Source organism: Mustela nivalis, assembly GCF_964662115.1.
Source record: "Mustela nivalis genome assembly, chromosome: 6".
NCBI lineage: Eukaryota > Metazoa > Chordata > Mammalia > Carnivora > Mustelidae > Mustela > Mustela nivalis.
In genome coordinates this window covers 77323808-77345858 of record NC_139025.1, presented here as the reverse complement: position 1 = coordinate 77345858, position 22051 = coordinate 77323808, and the positions used below count along the sequence as shown (strand labels likewise).

The 22051-nt window shown below is 43.2% G+C and overlaps 2 protein-coding genes across 4 annotated transcripts in view; one reads left to right on the top strand and one right to left on the bottom strand.

The window, feature by feature from the left end:
* Positions 1 to 20083, top strand: part of SLC27A2 (solute carrier family 27 member 2) — a 45678-nt gene extending 25595 nt beyond the window's left edge. Inside the window, exons 5-10 of the mRNA XM_082734786.1 lie at positions 5752 to 5946; positions 9353 to 9443; positions 12271 to 12469; positions 14289 to 14386; positions 18460 to 18590; positions 19621 to 20083. Of these exons, the coding sequence (XP_082590912.1) occupies positions 5752 to 5946; positions 9353 to 9443; positions 12271 to 12469; positions 14289 to 14386; positions 18460 to 18590; positions 19621 to 19797 (891 nt within the window). The 3' untranslated portion in view covers positions 19798 to 20083. The remainder of the gene's footprint in view (positions 1 to 5751; positions 5947 to 9352; positions 9444 to 12270; positions 12470 to 14288; positions 14387 to 18459; positions 18591 to 19620) is intronic.
* The window catches only part of GABPB1 (GA binding protein transcription factor subunit beta 1), a 975210-nt gene that overhangs the window by 839061 nt on the left and 114098 nt on the right, over positions 1 to 22051 (bottom strand). The gene's annotated exons all lie outside the window — the stretch shown is intronic.

The following is a 22051-nucleotide window of genomic DNA, read 5'->3' as shown; positions in this document are numbered from 1 at the left end:
AAACCTTCCCCAATGTCCATAACCCCACCTCCCTCTCCCTACCCACCTTCCCCCTCCACACACCCTGCAACCCTCAGTTTGTTTTGTGAGACTAAGAGTCTCTTATGGTTTGTCTCCCTCCTGATCCCATCTTGTTTCATTTATTCTTTTCCTACCCACCACGTTGCATCTCCGCTTCCTCATATCAGGGAGATCATATGATAGCTGTCTTTCTCCAACTGACTCATTTCTAAGCCTGCTTCTCTCTCTGTCTCTTCCTGCCACTCTGTTTGCATGTGCTCGCTCGCTCTCTATCTCTCTCTGACAAATAAATAAATTAAATCTTTTTAAAAAATAATAATAATAACAATAATATTTCTTGAAAGTGAAATGAAAACAGTAATGGTCAACCTATCTGAAAAAAAATGCTTAAGAGAAACAGCTTTTTAAAATTTTTAAAAAAAAGGAAAAAAGGAAAGAAAACTTCCCAGAGCTGAAGGACAAATTGAAAGAGCCAAGTGAGTACCCAATGAAATGAGTGCAACTTAAAAATTTTAAACACCAGGATGAAATGTAAAACTACTAAAAAAGAGAGACAGAGAGGAAAGAGTCTGTAAGAGTAACATTTGACTTGGCAACAACTGTACTGCAAGCTAGAAGACAAAAGATCAATGCCTTCAAAATTCTTAGTAAAAAGTACTGCCCATCTAGAATTCTATATCCAATCAAATTATCAATCAAGTATACAGTAAGAACATTTTCAGATATTCACAATCTCAAAATGGCTTTCCTCCTATACACCCTCCTTAGGAAGTTACTAGAGAAAGTGCTCCATGCAAACAAGAGAATGAGAAGAGAGAGCTGAGGAGCCAGGAGAGAGAGGGAAAGGGATCCCCAGGCCTGGAGAACAACCAGTCCAGATTGGAGCAGAGGGCTAACAGGAAAGCATAAAGGGAAAAGGAAATTAGAGCATCTGGTGGATTTCATCACGAAGAACATTGTAATCCCAGGCTGTTGAGTGGTGAGGAAAGACCTGTGAATAGAAAAAGAAAACAAAGCAAATGGGTAGGTGGCAGTGAGTTGCAGGAAAAATAAAAATTGCCTCAATAACTGGATCAGAGTGTATTCCTTGGCTCATCAGTAGTGTATGATGAGCAAAATGTGAGCACTGCATCTTGAGTTAACTAAAAACTGCGATATTGGAAAAACTGAAGAGAATGATAGAGAGCTTCAACTTCTTCCAGCACAATAGAAAGTCAACAAATAACATCTAAAATTGATTAATCAAAAGATAGCAGTCTAAGCATGTAATTTAGAAGCCGGAGAGAAGAGGAAGACGTTGACATTGGATTGGCACTGATTTCAAGAGTGACAATGGCACTGATTACAAGAGTGGACAGTGTTAGCCTCCAGGTTGTAGAGAGGAGACAGAAGCCACCATTTAAAAACCTTTCAGTGCTTGGACTGTTAGAATGTAAACTGCATATGTGCCACTTTTTTTTTTTTTTTCCCCGAACCAAGGAAAAGCATTCTCTCTGAAGTCACATGCATTTGGATTTGAATCTTGGAGAACTATGTTGCTACCTATGTGATCTACAGCAAACTATTTTCATCTTTTTGAGACTCTGATTCCTGAACTGTAATTGAGGCAAAATTTTTTTTTTTTTTTTTTTTTTAAGTAGGCTGCACACCCAACATGGAGCCTAATGCAGGGTTTAACTCACAACCCTGAGATCAAGACCTGAGCTGTCAGGAGTCAGACGCCTAACTGACGGAGCCACCCAGGCACCCCAGGGGCAAATACTTTTGTTATCTATCACATTTTGGTAGGATTCTATAGAAATCTGAGCAAGACCATGAGGGTCAAATGCCTGGCACATAGTAGTAAGATCCTCGATGAAAGTTTTCTGTTTACCTGGTGCTTTTCATTCCTCTCTGGACACCCTAACCTCTCACCCTTTAGTCATCCTAGTGTGGATTTCAGTCCCCCCGGGTGCTTGCATGTGCCCTCACCTCTCTCATGTGGAATCAAAAGTTTGATCTCTGTTAAACAAGCAGATGATTCTTGACCTAAAATACAGCTCCCTTGAGGAGTGAATTTGATGATAAGGAAACACGGTTTCTCCTACAGGCAAGGAAAACTCAAATCACACCGGTATGCTCAGCCAGGGGCAAGGAAAACTTGGGTGAGAACCAGACATGGCAGAAGGTTCCAGGATCTCCCAGCTGGTACACACAAACACCTCCAGCTTACAGCCTTAATCCCTTCTGCTGGTGTAATGAGATCCCTCAGTTCATGAGGAAAACCGAGCTTGTGGTATTTGTGACTCTCATTCCAGCTAACTGCCACCCCCAGGTGACAGCTGCACCTGTGAGGCAGGCTGGCCTGTTGCCCAGACACCCAAGGCACCTGCCGCCTGCTGTGCCCTAGACTGCCTTTGGGCTGCCTGCCCTTGGGCTGATGTCCGGACCATTAACTATCCAACAGAAAGCTTGAGGGCTTCCGAGTGGAGGTTTCTCCTTTGATTGCAGCGATTGGACTGTATGCAGAGTCCAGGTGCAGGCATGGCCGACGAAATAGAGATCCACTTGGCCTCAGAGGAGTTTATAATCCCATGGGGGAGAGCAACGTTCACCACCCATCAGAAAAGGAAATGATCTAAGAGGGTGATTACAGGCTGCACGTGAATTTAGTCAAGTCTCGGGTTTACACACTGGAATGCTACTTTGGAGCTTCTCACACAGGCCTGGGAGCAGGTTAGCTCCAGGTCAGGACGTTGTTTTTTAGAGCCAAAGTCAGTATTCTTCGAAAATTTATGATGTTTTGTTCCTGGAGGGGCAGTGAGGGACAGCAGTGTGGGAGGCAAGGGTAATCTCTGAAAAGCTGACAATCCTCAACTGGGAAGAGTGCCTTGTGGAAGGGTGACCCTCCAATTCTCTGTCTAAAAGGGGACACTTGGGAGTGAAAGGAGTATAATTAATAAGTACATCAGGGGGACACCTGGGTGGCTCAGTTGGTTAAGCAGCTGCCTTCGGCTCAGGTCATGATCCCAGCGTCCTGGGATCGAGTCCCACATCGGGCTCCTTGCTCAGCAGGGAGCCTGCTTCTCCCTCTGCCTCTGCCTGCCATTCTGTCTGCCTGTGCTCGCTCTCTCTCCCTCTCTCTCTCTGACAAATAAATAAAATATTTAAAAAAAAAATAAAATAAATAAGTACATCAGGACCACGGGCATAAACCAGGACTGGCCCTGACAAACCAGGCATATGGTCTCCCCGCTTCTAGGTACTTTCAATTTCTAAAAGGGAATACAGATAGTCCCCAACTTATGATGGTTCCGCCTATGATTTTTTTTTTTTTTTATCTTACCGTGGTGTGAAAGTGGTACTCAGTAGAAGCCATATGCCGAGTTTTGAATTTTGATCTTTTCCCATCTAGCAATAGATACTCTGCTCCTCTCTCGTGAGGCTGGGCAGCCGCAGTGAGACACAGCTCCCAGTCAGCCATACAGTCATGAGGGTGAACAGCCGAGACCCAGACAACCATTCTGTGTCTCAATTTCAGTACAGTATTCAATCAATTACCTGACATCTTCAATACAATATTATAAAGTAGGGTTTGTGCTGGAGCTTTGCCCAGCTGTAGGCTTATTTTTTTTTTAATTTTTTTAAAAGATTTTTATTTATTTGACAGACAGAGATTACAAGTAGGCAGAGAGGCAGGTAGAGAGATAGGAGGAAGCAGGCTCCCCGCCGAGCAGAGAGCCCAATGTGGGGCTCGATCCCAGGACTCTGAGATCATGACCTGAGCCGAAGGCAGAGGCTTTAACCCACTGAACCACCCAGGTGCCCCCAGCTGTAGGCTTATGTACGTGTTCTGAACACGCTTAAGGGATGCTAGGTTAAGCTATAATGTCCGGTAGAGTAGGTGAATAAAAAGCATTTTTTACTTAGGACATTATTAATTTATGGTGGGTTTATTGGGATGTAATGCCATCAGAAATCGAGGAAGATCTATAGATTCTGTGACCTATGATCTAGCTTGCTGGTTAAGAGAATAGGTTCCCGCTCAGTCAGAATGTCGAAGTTCATGCTACTAGCATGAGACCCCTGGGCTCTACACACATTTCCTCCTCAGAAGGCCACACAAGGGACCCAGTTTTTACAAAAACCAGTATCTGTCCACTTTGTTGGTTAGGACTCCTGAGAACACTTCACCACCTGACTTTTCACCAACAAGTACTCGAAAATGAAAGGCATCTATCTATACTGCTCCCCTGACCCACTGCCTCCTTCTCACGTGGAACTCAATTCAAGCTTTGTTTTGGTTTGGTTTTTATCCATCTTATCAAATGCCCTCCCCTTACCAGAGAACCGCCAGTCTCTCAATGCCAACAGCTCTTTTCCAAGAGGAACTCTTACCCCAAAATAACTTCAGAGTGATTTCACAGAATAGGAAATAAGGTAAGAAATGCTCTTCAGAAGCTTTGCCCTCTTAAGCAAATTTGTTGTCCAATCCAAGAACTTAACATTTGAAGTGAGAGGTCTGGTTACCAGGCACTTTCACCCATTCCATTACATTTCCTGTTAAAGGTCATAGAATTACAGAATTTGCAGGTTAAAATTATACTTGTTTACTAAAATTATACTTGTTTACCCTCCTCTCCCACCACCAGACTGTGATCTCCTGGAGGACATAAATTGCATTATTGGTATAAAATATCATTGAAATTACTACAGATTTGGACATATTTGTAGGGGCCTCCCAAGCGATTGTGGTTGAATGGAAAGCAACCGGGTCCTAACTCCACCTCTCCTGCGGACACAAGCGCTCCTTTCAGATCTTACACTCAAAACAATTTTTCCTTTGTGATTTTTATTTATAGCAAAATGTATTCCTCCCAGGCCACCCAAGGCAACTGGGAGCCAGCTTCCTCTCTCTCTCTTCCCCTTCCCAGTCCCCCTGGGACATTTTCATCGTCGTGGTTCCGCTTTACCTGGTTTTGTGACCTCTGGGTCTGTGAAATGAGGACATGATCATGAGTCTTCTCTCCAGAGGCGCCTGGCTGGCTCAGGCAGTTAAGTGCCTGCCTTTGGCTTGAGTCATGATCCCAGGGTTCTGGGATCAAACCCCAAATCAAGCCCCTAACCCAGCTCCCTGCTCAGTGGGGAGCCTGCTTTTCCCACTCCCTCCCTTCCCGCACTCATGCTCGCCTTCTCACTCTCTCTCAAATAAATAAAATCTTTAAAAAAAAAAAAAAATCCTCTCTCCACCCCTGAGACCCTAACAGTAATCACTCTGTAGAAAATCAGTCTCTCTCCTTACACTGTGTTCCCAGTTTTCTTTTTCCCTGTCAAGTGAAGACGGTTGTGAGCCTTTGATAGATCTTTCCCATGTGAACCCTCCTCTTTGGTAGTTCACTGAGATTCACCAGCCCCATCAAGAAGACAGTCAGTACCTTGGTCTAGCTTCAGAGTGGATGTGGATTAAATGTTAGCCTCCCTTAGTTCTATCAAATTATCTCACCTTACCTCTTAAAAATCAAAATAGGAAAACACAAGTCTTTGGGTTATGAAATCGGAGTTCCAGCTGTCAGCCCAAACCATGTGGGTTGGCGAGGAGGGGGCGTGATGGGGTGTGAGTAACAGAAAAGGCGTGCACTAAGAGGTGAATCCATAACCAACATAAATGTGTAGAAACGTAATGGCGATTACAAGTATATAAGTGCAGTCTCCAGAGAGGGTTTAATTTGGTCTCTCCTTCCCCTGCCACAGAAACCAAATGATCGTGTCCATAAAGTGAGACTGGCCATAGGAAACGGCTTGCGAGCAGACGTGTGGAGGGAATTCATCAGGAGATTTGGGGACATTTACATTTATGAGTTCTACGCTGCCACGGAAGGCAATATTGCCTTTATGAATTATACGAGAAAAATCGGTGCTGTCGGGAGAGTAAACTACCTACAGAAAGTAAGTACATTGAAAGATGAAAGCGTATGGGACTGCCTTTCAGAATACAGAGACTTCTTAAAAGCTGTGTCATGACAATGTTCTTAGAAGTTCGTACCGCATCAGAGCCGTGGTCGATCCGTGTCTCCAAGAGAGGGTCTGCTCATTCTCTATGACAGTGAATGCAAAGTGACAGGGCCCTTTCATTTTTTAAATCTCAATTTCTTGTAATAACAACCTATTACGCCTTTGCTACCTGCAACTTCTGCACAATATTCCCAATGCATTTATGAGTGTAGATGACCAAATACCAAAGCCTACTGGTTGGGTAAGTTGACCGCACACTGTGAAATGGGGTGTTTCTCTCTCATGGTCCTGTGTCTCACAGTGACCGGGGGACCTTTGTACACCTACAGGGGCAGGGTGCCACCCCCTGAGCTCTGAGTCCCATGGTTCTGGGGCAGGGCACCCAGATCAGTGTTTGCCAAAAGCTGTGACGCCAGGATGCAGAACCACCATTGGGACCTCCCAGAGAACTGGAACGTGCCCCGGCTCTGGCATTTCACAAACATTCGTATTTCCCCGATGACTCCACCAGAATGCTAGTTGTTATTTTCCAGCCAGCTCCCACAGCAGTCTCTGCTTCCACTCAGGTGTTTATTGTCTGGTGTCTCCAGACGGTCTCTTTGCCTTTTTTGTGTTTGAGCGGTCAGTCTTCCAGGTGATCCCGTCTTTCAACAATCCCAGGAATCTTCAGCGAAGCCTGAGTCTCCGCTGGCTAGAGCAGTCCCAGCTGTCACTACTCCACTGGCAGCCCTTCCTGCCTGGCCCTGAACGGTGACACCAGAGCTCCCAGGCAACAGGATGGGCTAATCCTCAGAGGACAAAGGACAGCAATTTGTGTGCATAAGAGCTGGGCCTCCAGAGATCAAATTTCAGCACGTTGCATACTGACTGGGCGACCTTGAGCAAGTCACTTCTGTTGCTTAGGCCTCCCTTTCATTGTTTGCAAAACAAAGATAAAAAGAGAAAATGTAGAGCCTAGTGCATCTGGCCCAAACTCTGTATTTATAATGAGGGGAAAGGGTTATTGAAAGAATTAAATAGCTTGGGAAAAAAGTCCTTAGAGGCTATAGCCCAATGCCTGTCATATAATAGCTGTGAACAATTATTAGCTATAGCTCTTGTGCTTATTATCATCCCATTCCTCACATTCTGGCCTTATCTCAAGGCATTCTCAAGCCCCTGGAACCTCTCAGACACTGACAGCCACGTCTATGCGACACAGGTCCTGTCACCGTTCTCCACGCCTGTGCCATCTGGCTCAGTGGCCACTAGCTATATGTGGCCATTTCTATTTCAATGATGTAAATGACATTTTTAATTCAGAGCTTCCCTCTCGCCAGCCACGTTTCACATGCTCAGTAGCCACATGTGTTTCATGGCTACTGTGTTGGGCAGTTCAAATATAGAGCATTTCCGTCATAGCTGAAAATTTTACAGGGCAGCACTGCCACAGAACTCAGAATCCATTTATTACCCCCCACTGGTAAGGTCAGTCTTCTCTAGCTAGCTTCAGTTCAACCCGCAGCAACCGAAACCTCGGGTACCCAGGTCGAATGCAACTCAGAACAAGAAAGGGTAGGAGGCTGAGTTGATTGAGACATGGTACAAGACATCCATGTCATTACTACTGACCCTCAAAAAAGACAAGTGTCAGGGAAACTCGTTTTAAACCAGATCTGAGGCCCTTAGAAGTTGGTGCCATATATTACTTAGTTCTTGGCTTCTCATCCGTTGATTGCCATGTTTTATTGTCAATTTTTCGGCTTTAAACAAGAAGGGTTTTTTTTATAAGATTTTTTATGTATTTATTTGACAGAGAAAGATCACGAGCAGGCAGAGAGAGAGAGAGAGGGAGAGAGGAGGAAGCAGGCTCCCCGCTGAGCAGGGAGCCCGATGTGGGACTCGATCCCAGGACCCTGAGATCATGACCTGAGCCGAAGGCAGAGCTTTAACCCACTGAGCCACCCAGGCATCCCGGTATTTTTTTAATTGGAAGAAAAAAAAGTGGGAGGAGGGAGAAGATGCCCCTGCAACTGATGTGGAAAAAAACATTAGTTACCAGCCCCCAATTTTTTTTTTTAAGATTTTTTATTTTATTTATTTGACAGAGAGATGACAAGCAGGCAGAGAGGCAGGCAGAGAGAGAGGAGGAAGCAGGCTTCCTGCTGAGCAGAGAGCCCAATGATGCACCAGCCCCAAATTTTTTACACCCTTGCAAATAAACAAGGTCTAACATTGGCAGACTATGAATGCTACTTGCTTTGTAATGGTTATCTGCTACTATTGAGGCATAGGACTGGTTAACTTATCATATAAACTTAAATCTGAAGTGGACACAGTCTTCCTTGCTAATAATTACTTCTAAATACTGTCAGATTTAGTAGAGGAAATAAGAGTAGAGAATATTAGTAGAGAAAATCATATGTTTATTTCTCTTACTGGACTATATAAATTTAAGTTCTTATGTCTTTGAAATGTATATGTGAAAATGGTGGAGTTTTAATCATTTGATAGCCACACGCATGAAATAATGCTAGGACTGAGCCTTAACAATATTGGAAAATATGTGGAAATGTGAAACATCTAACAGTGGCATACAGGTTTTTAAAACCCCCTTGTGATATGTCTACCAAAACACATGTGAGAGAGTGTTCACAACATCATCATTTGTAAAAGTCTAAAACTGGAAACAGTCCAAATGCCAATTAACAGGAAGATAGATCAATTGTGTTATATTCAAACAAGGAAAATCCCATGGCAATAAAAAATAAACCATTGGGGAAAAAAACAGCGTGGCTAGACGAGATACAGACATTGTACAGAATGAAAGCAGGAACAAGGGCACCTACTCTATCTCCTTACCTCATTTATTTGAAGTGTAAGATAATTGATGGTGATGACTTAGAATAGCAGTGGACATGACAGAAAGGGAAAGAGGAGACTTTGACAGCATATGGAAGTGTTTTATTTCTTGGTCTGTGTGGTGGTGACATGGATGTGTCCATATGTAATTTTACCAAACTGGGTGTTTACGATTTATGTACTTTTTGTACTTAATGTATGCCATGCCACAATGAAAGGGGAAAGATGTGAAGAAATTTATATTTAAAATGATATATTTGGGGGCTCCGAGTTGGCTTAGTCAGTTAAGCCTCTGCCTTCAGCTCAGGTCATGATCCCAGAGCCCTGGAATGGAGCCCCGTGTCCAGCTTCCTGCTCAGCAGGGGTCTGCTTCTCCCTGTGCCTCCACCCTTCCCCATGCTTGTTCTCCTGTGTGCATGCTCTCTCGCTCTTTCTCAAATAAATAAAATCTTTAAAAGTAAATAAAATAAAATAAAATTATGTATTTTAATTTTTCTAGAAAGTCATAACTTACGATCTGATTAAATATGACGTGGAGAAAGATGAGCCTATGCGAGATGGAAATGGATATTGCATCAGAGTTCCCAAAGGTACGGGAGAGTTCTGTTCAGTTAACCTGGGGTTTTTTTTTTTACCATTATCTAGTGACTATTAAGAACTAACATACAGGGGCACCTGGGTGGTTCAGTGGGTTAAGCCTCTTCCTGTGGCTCAGGTCATAATCTCAGGGTCCTGGGATTGAGCCCTGCATCAGGCTCTTAAAAAAAAGTTAAAAAAAAAAAAAAAAAAGAACTAACATACAATTGCTAAAATGAATACGTGGTTAAAAAAAAATTTTTTTTTAGGGTGGGGGAATAAAAGAGACTTATTTAATACCCTCAGAAATAATTAATTCCAGGAATTCCAAAAGGTATTAATTTACCACTACATGTAGCATAGTTATACTTTGAAACCTAGCTTAACAACTTCCTGTCTGTGAGGTATTTTGTGGAAAGGGATATGGAATGATGGTTGCAAAATCTAGTTCACTTTAGTGGATCTTCTTTCACTTTCAAGCTTAAAATACTGTGCATTTGTCTAATGATGTGTGTAAATCATTATTCGGTAAAATACTAACATTTTTAGAATTACAAATGTGTGGCCACATAGAATTCTGTACTTTGTGTGTACACTGTCTACACATGTGTATATGATGTGTATAGATATACATGCACATGGGCATGGAAAGAGACCCTTCCTACAGCCAGCGTGTTGCCAATGGATTGTATGGCAACAGTTGTTTTGTTTGTTTGATTGGTTTTCTTGGTTTCTTTCTTTTTTGCTCTCTTGCATTCACCACTTCTTATCATTGTGTTATTTTGCTCCAAAGCTAGGCATTTTTTCACATTTCTATCAAGGAATGAAAAAAGCAAAACCGCTAATTGAAAATTCTCAAGACCTCTATCACTCTTACTCTGGGTTTACCCGGCATTTTCCAAAACCCATTTTTTTTTTAAAGATTTTTATTTATTTATTTATTTGACAGAGAGAGAGAGAGCCAGAGAGGGAACTTAAGCAGAGGGAGTGGGAGACGGAGAAGCAGGCTTCCCACCAAACAGGGAGCCCAATGCGGAGTTCGATCCCAGGACTCTGGGATCATGACCTGAGCCAAAGGCAGTTGCTTAACCAACTGAGCCATGCAGGCGCCTCAAAACCCCCTATTAAAGCCAGGTTTCACACACTTCAGTATAAATGGCAGAGGGGAGCCTGGGTAGCTCAGTTGGTTAAGCAACTCAGGTCATGATCCTGAAGTCCCAGGATCAAGTCCTGCATCAGGCTCCCTGCTCTGCACAGAGTCTGCTTCTCCCTCTGACCCTTCCCCCCTCATGCTGTCTCTTTCCCTCCCTCTCTCTCTGTCTCTCTCAAATAAATAAATAAATAAAATCTTTAAAAATATATAAATATAAATATATATAAAATATATAAATGTATAAATATAAATATATAAATATATTTTATATAAATATATATAAATATAAATATATAAAAATATATAAATAAATATATTAAAATATATGAATATTTTATATATTTTTAAATATATAAAATATATAAATATAAATATATAAAAGGATAGGTTTTTAAAAGCATTTTCTTAGCTTGGTGTTACTTAGATTTTATTATTTTAAGTCTATGGCCATACCACCCTGAACACACCCAATTTCATCTGATCTCAGAAGCTAAGCAGGGTTGGGCCTGGTTAGTACTTGGAAGGGAGATTTTATTATTTTAAGCCATGCGTTAGCCTCTTTAAAATAAAATGTGATCAAAACCCAATTACAAGAGTTTGAAAACGCACAGGAGAACCAATGAGTTTCAATTTCATTACAAATTTTAAAATCTGGGAGTAGTCTGAAAAAAATATATGCTAATTTCAGCCCGGGGTTAATTTGATAACTGGGGCAATGTCCATTGGCAGGACTTAGGTTATGCACATGAGGGATAGGCATATCTTCTGTAAAATGGGATAAGAATTATTTGAACACAGTCACTTTTGGAAGAATTTTAAGATCCACTTGAGGAACAGATACATACGGAGTTTTAAGATCTAGAATTTAGAAAATCTGTGCATTTGGTCAAATCAAAACAGATTGAAAAAGAACTTTATAAGTTTATGTCTTGAAAATACTATAAAACTAAGACAATGATAGGGATGTTTCACTTGGGAGTTGTCTTAGGTTGTGGAAAATGAAAGGTTGAGGTAAAGGAGAAAATATCTTCCATTTGTAAGTTCAAAAACTGACTCCAAATACTGTATGCAAATTATTAAAATGATAAGCATCTGAATGTTACCACTGTACATGGAAAATGAGATCAATGTTGTGCCAGCTTTGTAAATGATTTCTAATAAAGGTAACTGAAAATGCAACCTGAACATCGCACTACATTTTTCTGAGAGTGTTTTTTTGTTTTTTTTTTTTTTATATTTTATTTATTTATTTGACAGAGGGAGAGAGAGATCACAAGCAGGCAAAGAAGCAGGCAGAGAGAGGGGGAAGCAGGCTCCCCACCAAGCAGGGAGCCCGACGCGGGGCTCGATCCCAGGACCCCGGGATCATGACCTGAGCTGAACGCAGGGGCTGAACCCACTGAGCCACCCAGGTGCCCCTCTGAGAGTGTTTTAATTAGAAGTAAAGTCTTTAATTTTTTCATTGTGGAACCAGGCTTAATGCCAAGCCCTATAACATTAAAAAGTGGCATTTGAAAATAAAATTAAATAAATAAAATTACATTTAAAATGGTACTTTCAGCAGGTTTAAGGGCCACACGTGAAGATGTCCTTTTCTGAGTATATGGCAACAGTTTCCGGAGAATGTTAATAATAAAATTTGCTTGCTGCTAGCCGATAAAATACCAGTTTACTCTCTTCTGTCCTAGGCGAGGTTGGACTTCTCATTTGCAGAATCACACAACTTACACCCTTTTCTGGCTATGCTGGAGGAAATACTCAGACAGAGAAGAAAAAACTGAGAGACGTCTTTAAGAAAGGAGACCTCTATTTCAATAGTGGAGATCTCTTAATGATTGACCATGACAATTTCATCTACTTCCACGACCGAGTTGGAGATACTTTCCGGTTGGTTTCTCTGAATTATTGAGCCAAAAAACTAACACATGTACAATTTGGCTGCCTCCTAAATTGGAACTGCATTCTGCTTTGGCTCTGATGCTCCCTTTCCTTCTATCTCTCAGTGCGACCATTCAACCTTCTGTATTCCCAGAAAATAAGCAACAAAACACAGAAAGTGTCACTCTGCAATGCACAGTTAACTTGCTTGAGCAACACCAGATGAGAAAAAGGCAGAAAACTTGGGCCCAACTTTTGAAGCCCCATAGTTCGTCCAACTCCTCTCCTTCATCCTCCATTATTACCAGACACTTGTAGGACAGCCAGGAATTTTCACACTGTTTCCAATCATGGGGCCTTTCTTCAGGTAAAACCAAAGGCAAACTCATGTGGAGCTGATGGGCTGAAGAGGAGGTGGAGTGTTCTGAGCCCCAATTGTTTCTCTCCCTCCCTCACTCGCTCCAGCCCTAACCAGGTGGTTTCCCACAGAAACCCGAGTCAGCACATGAAGTTTGGAGGTCATTACAAGACGACCATGAAACTAATTCCCAACCACAGCATGGGCCCCCAGCCTCGTGACATTGGGTTTAATCAGCTTGCTTCCTGTGTAAGGTCCTTGAGGTCAGGCCCTGTGCCTGCTGGTTCACCCCCCTAGCACCTAGCCCAGAGCTTACCACACATGAATGAATGAATGAATGAATGAATGAGGAAGGGATGGAAGGTGTCTGGCTGCAGTAGGAAAAACAAAAACAGGAATGAGGAGAACCAAGCGCCTAAGCTCACCTCTCCTCCTGACCAGCTGTGCTATCACGGCAGATAACCCTTTTCAAGCCCGATCCCTTCACCCATGAAATAAGGACCTGCCAGGTGCGGTGGTGCGCGTCTGTAGTCCCAGCGACTTGGGAGGCTGAGGCAGGAGGATCACTTGAGCCCAGGAGTTCTGGGCTGTAGGGCGCTATGCCGATTGGGTGTCTACACTAAGGTCGGCATCAATATGGTGACCTCCCAGGAGCGGGGGACCACCAGGTTGCCTAAGGAGGGGAGAACCGGCCCAGGTGGGATAGAAAGCAGGTCAAAACTCCCGTGCTGATCAGTAGTGGGATCACCCCTATGAATAGCCACTGCGCTCCAGCCTGAGCAGCAGAACGAGACCCTGTCTCTTAAAGAAGAAAAAGAAAGAGATAGGGACCTCAGTGACCCTCCCATCTCTAGTATTCCATGAGTCAGGATCCATACCATGATTTTATGCCACCTGCATGTTACTAAAAAGATACTTCTGGGAGATCTAAAGAATTTTTCAATGTAAGACAAATTTTAATTCTTTATTAAGAGGACAAGTAGCCCCAGGTTGGGCACTCACATTATAACCTCCCTGCAAATAAAGTATATCTCCCATTCAAAGCTTTCCCTTTGCCATGAGACCCTGAAAGACAAGGACAAAATTCCATTAAATTGAATTAAAGAGCAACCAAAGTCAGTAAGAAAAGGGAGAGACCTAAACACAACAAAAAGTCATTGAGACTTATTTTTATTTCCTGAGCCTTTCTCAGGCCAAACCTGTATTTCAACACTAGAACAGCACCATTCTTTGTGTCAGGTTTCATGCGGTGAGGTTGGAATTTCACATTTTATTATTTAGTTCTATGCCTTTGTCTTTTGTTTCTCAAGCAAGGTGCCTTCCCATGACTGAGTCAGGGGCATCTGGGGGAAGAGAGTGGAAAAAGGTGCTGACGCCCTCCAGAGGTCTGGGGCGGACACCGCCTGCCCTGTCCTGGCAACCTGGCCAGGAACCATCAGTAACCTCTGCTAACCTTGCCTTTTCTTCCAGCTGGAAAGGGGAAAACGTGGCCACCACTGAAGTTGCTGATATAGTAGGACTGGTCGATTTCGTCCAAGAAGTAAATGTTTACGGAGTGCCCATGCCAGGTATGCACAATATGTTGGTAAATCTAAACCTTATGCCTAAACCCATACAGTTACTGAACATTGTTTTAACCCCAGAGCAACGTTTGTCATCACTTTTGCCTGTCAGCTGGAGAGTCGAACAACTCTTTCAGCCACCTGGCAGTAAGGGGCTGATGTCTGGTTTATGGTCCCTTGTAGATCAGCCAAGTCAGTACATCTGAACCTGGCCTCCTTCTGTGGTTCAGCTCCCCGGCTGTCCTTGGGCTCTCAGGCAAGCCAGATCTCTCCAAGATGCATGGTCCCACACTGCATTTGGCACCCCTTAGGCTTGATGGCGGGGAAATGGTACCTTGGCCTCTGAACCGGGAATCACAAATAAAAACAAGTAGAATTGCTAGGAGAAAAAAACTGAAAAGGAGCGGACTTTGTCCAGACTTCTTTTAAAACAGGTCCTTGACTTCAGCCCACCCCATGAGTTTTCAGAATCATCATCACACAGAGTGGGGTCACCAAGCCTTCATGTGCGGATCTGTTTCTGCCAGCAGAGTGGGGAGTACTGAGTTCTGACTTTGGGAACTTGGCTGCAGTACCTGCTGGCTGGTTTGACTTTGACCAAGTCACTAAAATTTGGGCTAATACCAGCCCTGCAGTTGAGATTGTCAAGAGAACACATTCATTTCAACTACATAAATACTAAATACCTGTTTACCAGATAGATCCAGGAGTGTCATCATGGGAAAAAATCATTTTCATTATAGATGACAGAGAATTAAAACCTGCAAATCACTGTCCAAATATAAGGTGCTAGGGATGTTATTAATATTCCCCCAGAACTCAATATTTGGGATTCTCACCTATTTTCCCAATGGAAATCCAAAAGTTCCTGAGCTGTGATGGTTTCCCATGTCTTTGGGCTGTCTTTAATTTTTTTTAAGAATATTTGAAACTTTCTCTTGCCTGTTCCTCTCCAACCCTATGGCAGTGCTACGAAGGGATGTGCAGCTGCATCCCGGGTCACAGAGCATGAGGGGTACAGCACACTCCTCCGATGTTGGAACATAGGCTGAATTCACACGAGGACGCATGTCATTGTTGTCCACTATCACAGCATGCTGGGCCCTCACAGACCCCACCTGAAATGTTGCATGCACTTCCGAATGCTGGATTTAGCCAACCACACAAAAGAATGTGTATGAGAAGGTGAGAGAATCCGGGAAATGGAATGGAAGGATCGAATCCAATGCTTTTCGGAGTGGGGTCACTCGGGAGCTTGCTGACAGTGCGATTTCTCAGGCCGACCCCAGACCTACTTACTGAATCAGAATCTCTGGGGTGGGGCCTGGGCAGCTGTGTTTTAACAAACCCTCCATTTGTCTTAAAAACTGATTTGGAGGTAAGGAAAACGTTCTAGAACTAGATATGGGTGATGGTTGCACAACGTTGTGAATGTACAAAATACCACTGAATTGTACACTTTAAAATAGCTAAGATGAATTTTATGTTATGTGCGTGTGACCATAAATTTTTGTAAAAAATTCTAAATTCTGAGGAGCACTGAAGCCTTGTCTGGCCGATCATCAGGATCATCTGAGAAACTTGTTTCGAGTTTTTATCTAAGTTCCAGTTAGTGAACGTACAGTGTAGTATTCGTCTCAGCTGTACTGTATTGTGATTCAACCTGGGAAACTTTTTAAAGCCCAGGTCTAATAGATCAGAACCTCTAGGGTTTGGGACGAGGACTCTTCATGCCTTCTTTTAATCCCCAAGTGACTCTAACAACTAGTAAGATCTGGGAATCACTCATCTAGAACAAAAAGAAGAGGAGGTTAATGGTTTTCAAATGATTTTAAGGCAATCAGGTAAAACAAGGAGCAGGTATGCACCACCAGGGAACAAACTTTCACTGGAGATGTCTCCTACAACCAGAGGCCAACAACAGAAAAGCCTGTCTCCTAAGGCAGGGAATATCCCAGCGACTGGGACATGTGAAGAAGCTGGATGTCCATGTGAGGTCCTGGGAGGATTCTGCAGCATTGAAAGCTTCGAGATGAGCTGAAACGTGTCTCTTAGCTTTCAGAGTCTGTGATTCTCGATATCTTGCCTGTGGCTGGCTGGTCTACCAGGCACACAGCCAACCCCATTCCAGCCTAGAAACATAGCAAGACTATCTAGAATAAGCCAGTCTACCAGAGGGATTCTCAGCAGCAGAGAGCTCAGTGGGACCTTCACACATCTCAGCTTTCAACCAGGAAGGTACTCCAAAGTTTGGGTCTGGTTGACATTTATTAGGTGTCACACCAGAACTTCCCAGCTACTCTCCAGAACTTTTTGTGCTCTATAGACCTTTCAGCAAAGATGAAAATGTTGTGTGTCTGCACTGTCTAATATGGTGGACAATAATCATGGCTGCTAAGCACTTCAAATGTGGCTAGTACCACTGAGGAATTGAATTTTTTATTGGATTTTATTATAATTAATTTTAAGAGCCAAATGTAACCAGTGGCTGCCACACTGCACAATGCAACTCTATAAAGACTCTGGCAAGAACAGCTGTAAACTGGAACCTTCTTCCTTCTGGAGATGAACCAGCCCCAAACCAAGCCCTGGGAGCCCGGGCAGAGACTAGAGATCCAATAGAACTATTCATGTCTCAGCTGGACATTGCCTCTGTCAGAGCAAGAGGCAAGGAGCCAGTCAGCACTGAAGATTTCTGTTGCATCAGCCTCTGCCTTGATTCTGAAAGAAGTTTACCAGAGACATTCAAGAGTCCTGAGATGGGTGCTCTTAAGAGAGCTCCCAGGGTGGGGACCCCTTGAGAAAGAGGGTCCAGTGCCCTTCCTCCTTCCTTCAGCTAAGAGGCAAATTGTATAGGGGTGCACCTTCTTTCTTTTAATGTTTCCTCTTGCTTCCTACCTTCTTTAGAGCCACAGGTGAACACATAATCACCATGGGAGAGGTTTCGAAAGCTGGGGCTCAGGTGACGAAGGACGGGCTCCTTCCCCTCTCTGATGACAGCTAAGTAGTTTAGGGAAGTGGACCTAGACTCCCGCTGGGTCTGCTGGGTCAGGTAGAAGATGTATTAAGACCTAATTACCACTATCCTCACTAGAAAACAGTTGAGTAATCGTTCTAAACTCCTCTCCACTTACGTTGCTGCCTGACAGGGAGGAAAGAGCTGCTGGATCTCCGTGGAGACACGGCCTCTAAGGGTGTAAAGCTTATCAACCCGAGGGCCCACAGCAGCTCACCCTTGTGCCTCCCATGACCCTTCCGACCCACAGCTTCTCTGAAATGCAGAGAGGCAGAGCTATTAAGAATCTTGATTAAATAAATAAGTCTCAAAGGTGGTTTTTGTGCCCTGAAACACAACAGACCTGACGCTGCATCCTGAGCCCAGTGGTTCACGACAGGGGACAAAGGACTTTCCACCAGAGTCCAAAAACCAAAATTCCCTGAGCCACCAGTGGGACTCGTCTCCCTTTCATGGAGGCCACTAAGAAAGAGGACCACTTGTCTCAACCCAGTGTCTCACTCTGCCTATTATTTGCTGTGTGAACGTGAACAAATTTCTTAATATCTTTAAGCCTCATGTCTCATCTGTAGGGTTTCTCATCTGTAGAATGCAGATAGCATTTCTACCTCTTCATAAGGCTGTTGTGAGGGTTAAATGGGGTAGTCCATAAAATACACTTAGTATAGGGTCTGGCGTATGATAAAAATTTAATTGGGACACCGGGGCAGCGCAGTCTGTTGAGTGTCCTACTCTTGGTCTCAGCTCCGGTCACAATCTCGCCGTCTTGAGATCGAGCCCTGCATGGGGCTTCAAGCTCAGTGAAGAGTCTGCTAAAGTTTCTCTCTCCCTCTCCCTTTGCCCCTCCTCTCTCTCTCTAAAGTGAATAAATAAACCTTTAAAAAGATTTTAATTGGCATATAGCTCTTGTTGTTGTATTCGCTTTAGAATGACTTCAACATATATCTGAAATAAAATTTCCAACTATCCAAAAGAAACCCAGGCTCTTAGTCCTCACTTCTTTGAACTAGGAAAGCGTCTTAAGTAGCACAACACATCTAATGTTTTCTCATTTGATTTCTAGGTCATGAGGGTCGGATTGGCATGGCCGCAATCAAAATGAAGGAAAACTGTGAATTTGATGGAAAGAAAATCTTTAACCATGTTGCCGATTACCTGCCCACATATGCAAGGCCCCGGTTTCTAAGAATACAGGTGAGACCTCTCGCTGTGGAGTTCAGTTATCCTCTCTCTCAGAGACAGCTGTCTCTTAGAGAACAACTCCCTTCCACCATGGCAACCCTATTAACCAAATCTTCACCACCCCTAACCTGGAAGCTCAACTAGGAAGCAGAAATATCAGAAAATAGAACTAGCAGAAGCTGAATTCTGATCCCTTTCTCCCTAAAAAGACAGACCAGTTCACTCAGCAGCAGCATTAGCAGATAACTCATAAAGTCTGTGTTTGATGAGGCATGACAGGCACTTCAAACAGAAATGCTCCGACACTCCTATTTGTTGTTTCCAGTTCTAAAGAATGGAAAAATCCACTGTAGTTCTACATCTTTCTAAGGTGTGAAATTTAATTGGGCATCATTAGCCGGTTGGAACTATCAAAGGCTTAACTATCACCACAAGAGGGATGTTGGTGTTTTGTTTTTTTTTTTCTTTCTCAAACCTTAACCCATTGGTTAGCTTAACACTCTCACTTTTGGACTATGAGCTCTATGATTCTGTAGCTGGAGACCTGAGAAAAGAAATATTAGATTACCTGCTATTGCAGAAGTTATAGGGTTATTTCTGTTGATGTTCATAAAGCACTGACATTTGCTTTATGCCGAGAATGGCTGAGAGACGTGAACACTGAAATACCCTCAGATCCGCCATCACCTATCAACTGAAGAAAGATAAAGCCGATGTCTGTGTTAAGATGATTCCCTAGTCCCACCCCTCCATAAATTAGGATATTCTAGTAACACCTGGAGCTCAATAAGCAGTCCTACTCCGCCTTTCACCATCCACAGCCCCTCATGCCCCATGGGTGATTTTAAAGCCTCAGGGGAATGAAAAACTACCTCCACAAAGGCCTCCCCCCCACCTTGTGGAGCTTCTGTAAACCCGAGGTATTGATAGGTGGAGCTGCCCTTCACAGCTTCCACCCCCCTGTCCCACCTCTGCCCCTTGGCCTGAACCCTCATCTGTTTACAAAACACTCCACCAATGTGGACTGTTTGCTGTTTTTCAGGACACCATTGAAATCACTGGAACTTTTAAACACCGCAAAGTGACCCTCGTGGAGGAGGGCTTTAACCCGACAGTCATCAAAGATGCCTTGTATTTCTTGGATGACAAAGCAGAAACGTATGTGCCGATGACTGAGGACATTTACAATGCCATCAATAATAAAGTTCTGAAACTCTGAATATTCCTAAGAGGCTAACTCACATTTCCAGAAAGAAACTGAATGAACCCAGTATAACCATTTGGTGTAATCCAACCTTAATTTGATTGGAGATTGCGAGATGCAATTTTTTTTATGCATTCCAAAAAGGGAGGCTTTTTAAAAATTACACCTAAACCTTGACATGTAAAATTATTTAGAGATAAGTATTTTTTTTCAATTTGCACCTACCATTCGTATTTGCAGAGCAAGCTTGTTAGAGGGTGCATTATTTTCTAAAATATGTAATAAAATAGATGAATGCCAACCGATGGGATGACATTGTCTCTTTCTTGACTTTGAAGTGCAAAAACCCTGAGCCTAACAGCCTCATCGGCAACTTTTCATACATGTCCTAACTCATCATAATAATAATGGCATTGTAGGTTAAAAAAAAAGTAAAGACAAAAATAAATTTTAAATGGCAAGAAGCTGAAAGGTGAGGGGCTGGGTCACTGAGAAGTCCAGTGGAAATCCAGCTCCAGTGTGAGGCCAACTCTCCCCTCCTCAGAGCATCTGGGCCACTGTCTACAAACTGCATTCCTCAGCAGGTGAGAAGACCACCTTGACTCCTTAAAGGAGCCTAAGCCAACAGTATCAGAATTCTATACATGGAAGGTGTTAGTAGACATTTCTTAACTACATCAAGGATTGTACACTCACGTGTCTTCAGGACTCACATTAGTAATGGGGATGAGATAAACAGGTCGTGAATGTGGCAAACTTGAGGGCAGCCACTACTGGGCTTCAGCTGGCTGATGACTGTGCTTTGGGGATACAGCTCAGGCACTTCTAAGATCTGATTATTCAGAAAACAGAAACCCAGCTATTTGTGAATCCTCCAGTGTTTTAAATGTGAAGGCTCAGATTTTATAAGCCTCCCATGGACCTGAACAAAATGTTATCTGTGGGCCATATAAGTCCCAGATCTCCAGTCAGTATCTGCCCCCACTCCAAGTCCCACATGCTCCTCAAACCTGAGACGATTTCGCTCCACAGCCAGTCTCCTGCCAAGCAGCCTGTTTAAGGACCTAGGTCCCCTGGGCATGATGCAGGAGGGTTGGGAAACTTAGAGGAGGCCTTGCAGACAGGCTCTTTCCCCTTACACTTAGCCAGCTCCCTTCTTGAGGAGAAGTCTTTAACCTCAGCCTGTGTCAGTTGTACAGTCTTAGGAGCAGGTCCCTGGTAGTGGCAATCAAGACAACATATTCTTTACTGGCGCTTACCCTAGGAAACAGGAACTTCATGGTAACTAAGTCCATGTCCAAAAAGTACAATCCAGATTCACCCCAGTCTCCCTAAAAGAAGTGGAATTTCCTTCTCTTGAGGACATCTTCAGATGACCAGGGGCTGACAAGGAGCCCCAATGCTCCCCCAATTTAATCCTCATAAGGCCCCAGGAAAACATGTTCAGGAATCCTTCGTGATAGATGACAAGAAGGGTCACCGCCCCCACCCCCAACACAGTTCTAGAAATATTGATTAAACTCTCTCCATTTTTTTAAGTGACTAAGAAGACTCATGACCAGAATCCTTGCCCCTACTTACTATGCCTAATGATGAGTAGTTCCTGAGCACTTAATATGGCCTAAAGGACCTAAGAATGGCCCCAGGAAAACCCCAGATACCCCTGTGTATTTGTGAATTTTGCCAATAATTTAGAACATTGTTGCTTGTGGGTCAGCACTTAAGAATTTTTGCAAAATTCTAAATCCTCTCTGCCTTTGCTGTACTGATCTCCTAGGGACAACCTGAACACAAATGATGGGAGAGAACATGACTTTTGTTCTTGGATATATCACATTGTACAATTATGTGACTTCTGATCTTGTTAAAGTAATTCTGGTTGTTAAGCAGAGGTTATATTAAAGCATGTGTTCTCAGATGAGAGCTCAGTACTTACACTGTTATCCAGAACATTCATTTGTCTGTAACCAGAGCCTACTAGGGCCCGATCACCTTTATTTATATATATATATATATATATATATATATATATATATATATATATATTTATTTATTTTAAAGAGGGAGCCTTGAAATGTACTGAAGGACTGAGGGGGCACCTGCTGGACCGTGAGCTTCTGATCAGTTATGGCACGATGGAAATAGCATGGGCTTTATTGAAGACAAGGAGACCTGGCTTTGCCCATTTACAAGCTTTTGTGACCTGGGGCCTCAGTCTCCTCATTTATAAACTGTGAGTCACAGTGCCTGACTCAGACTGCCTACCTTT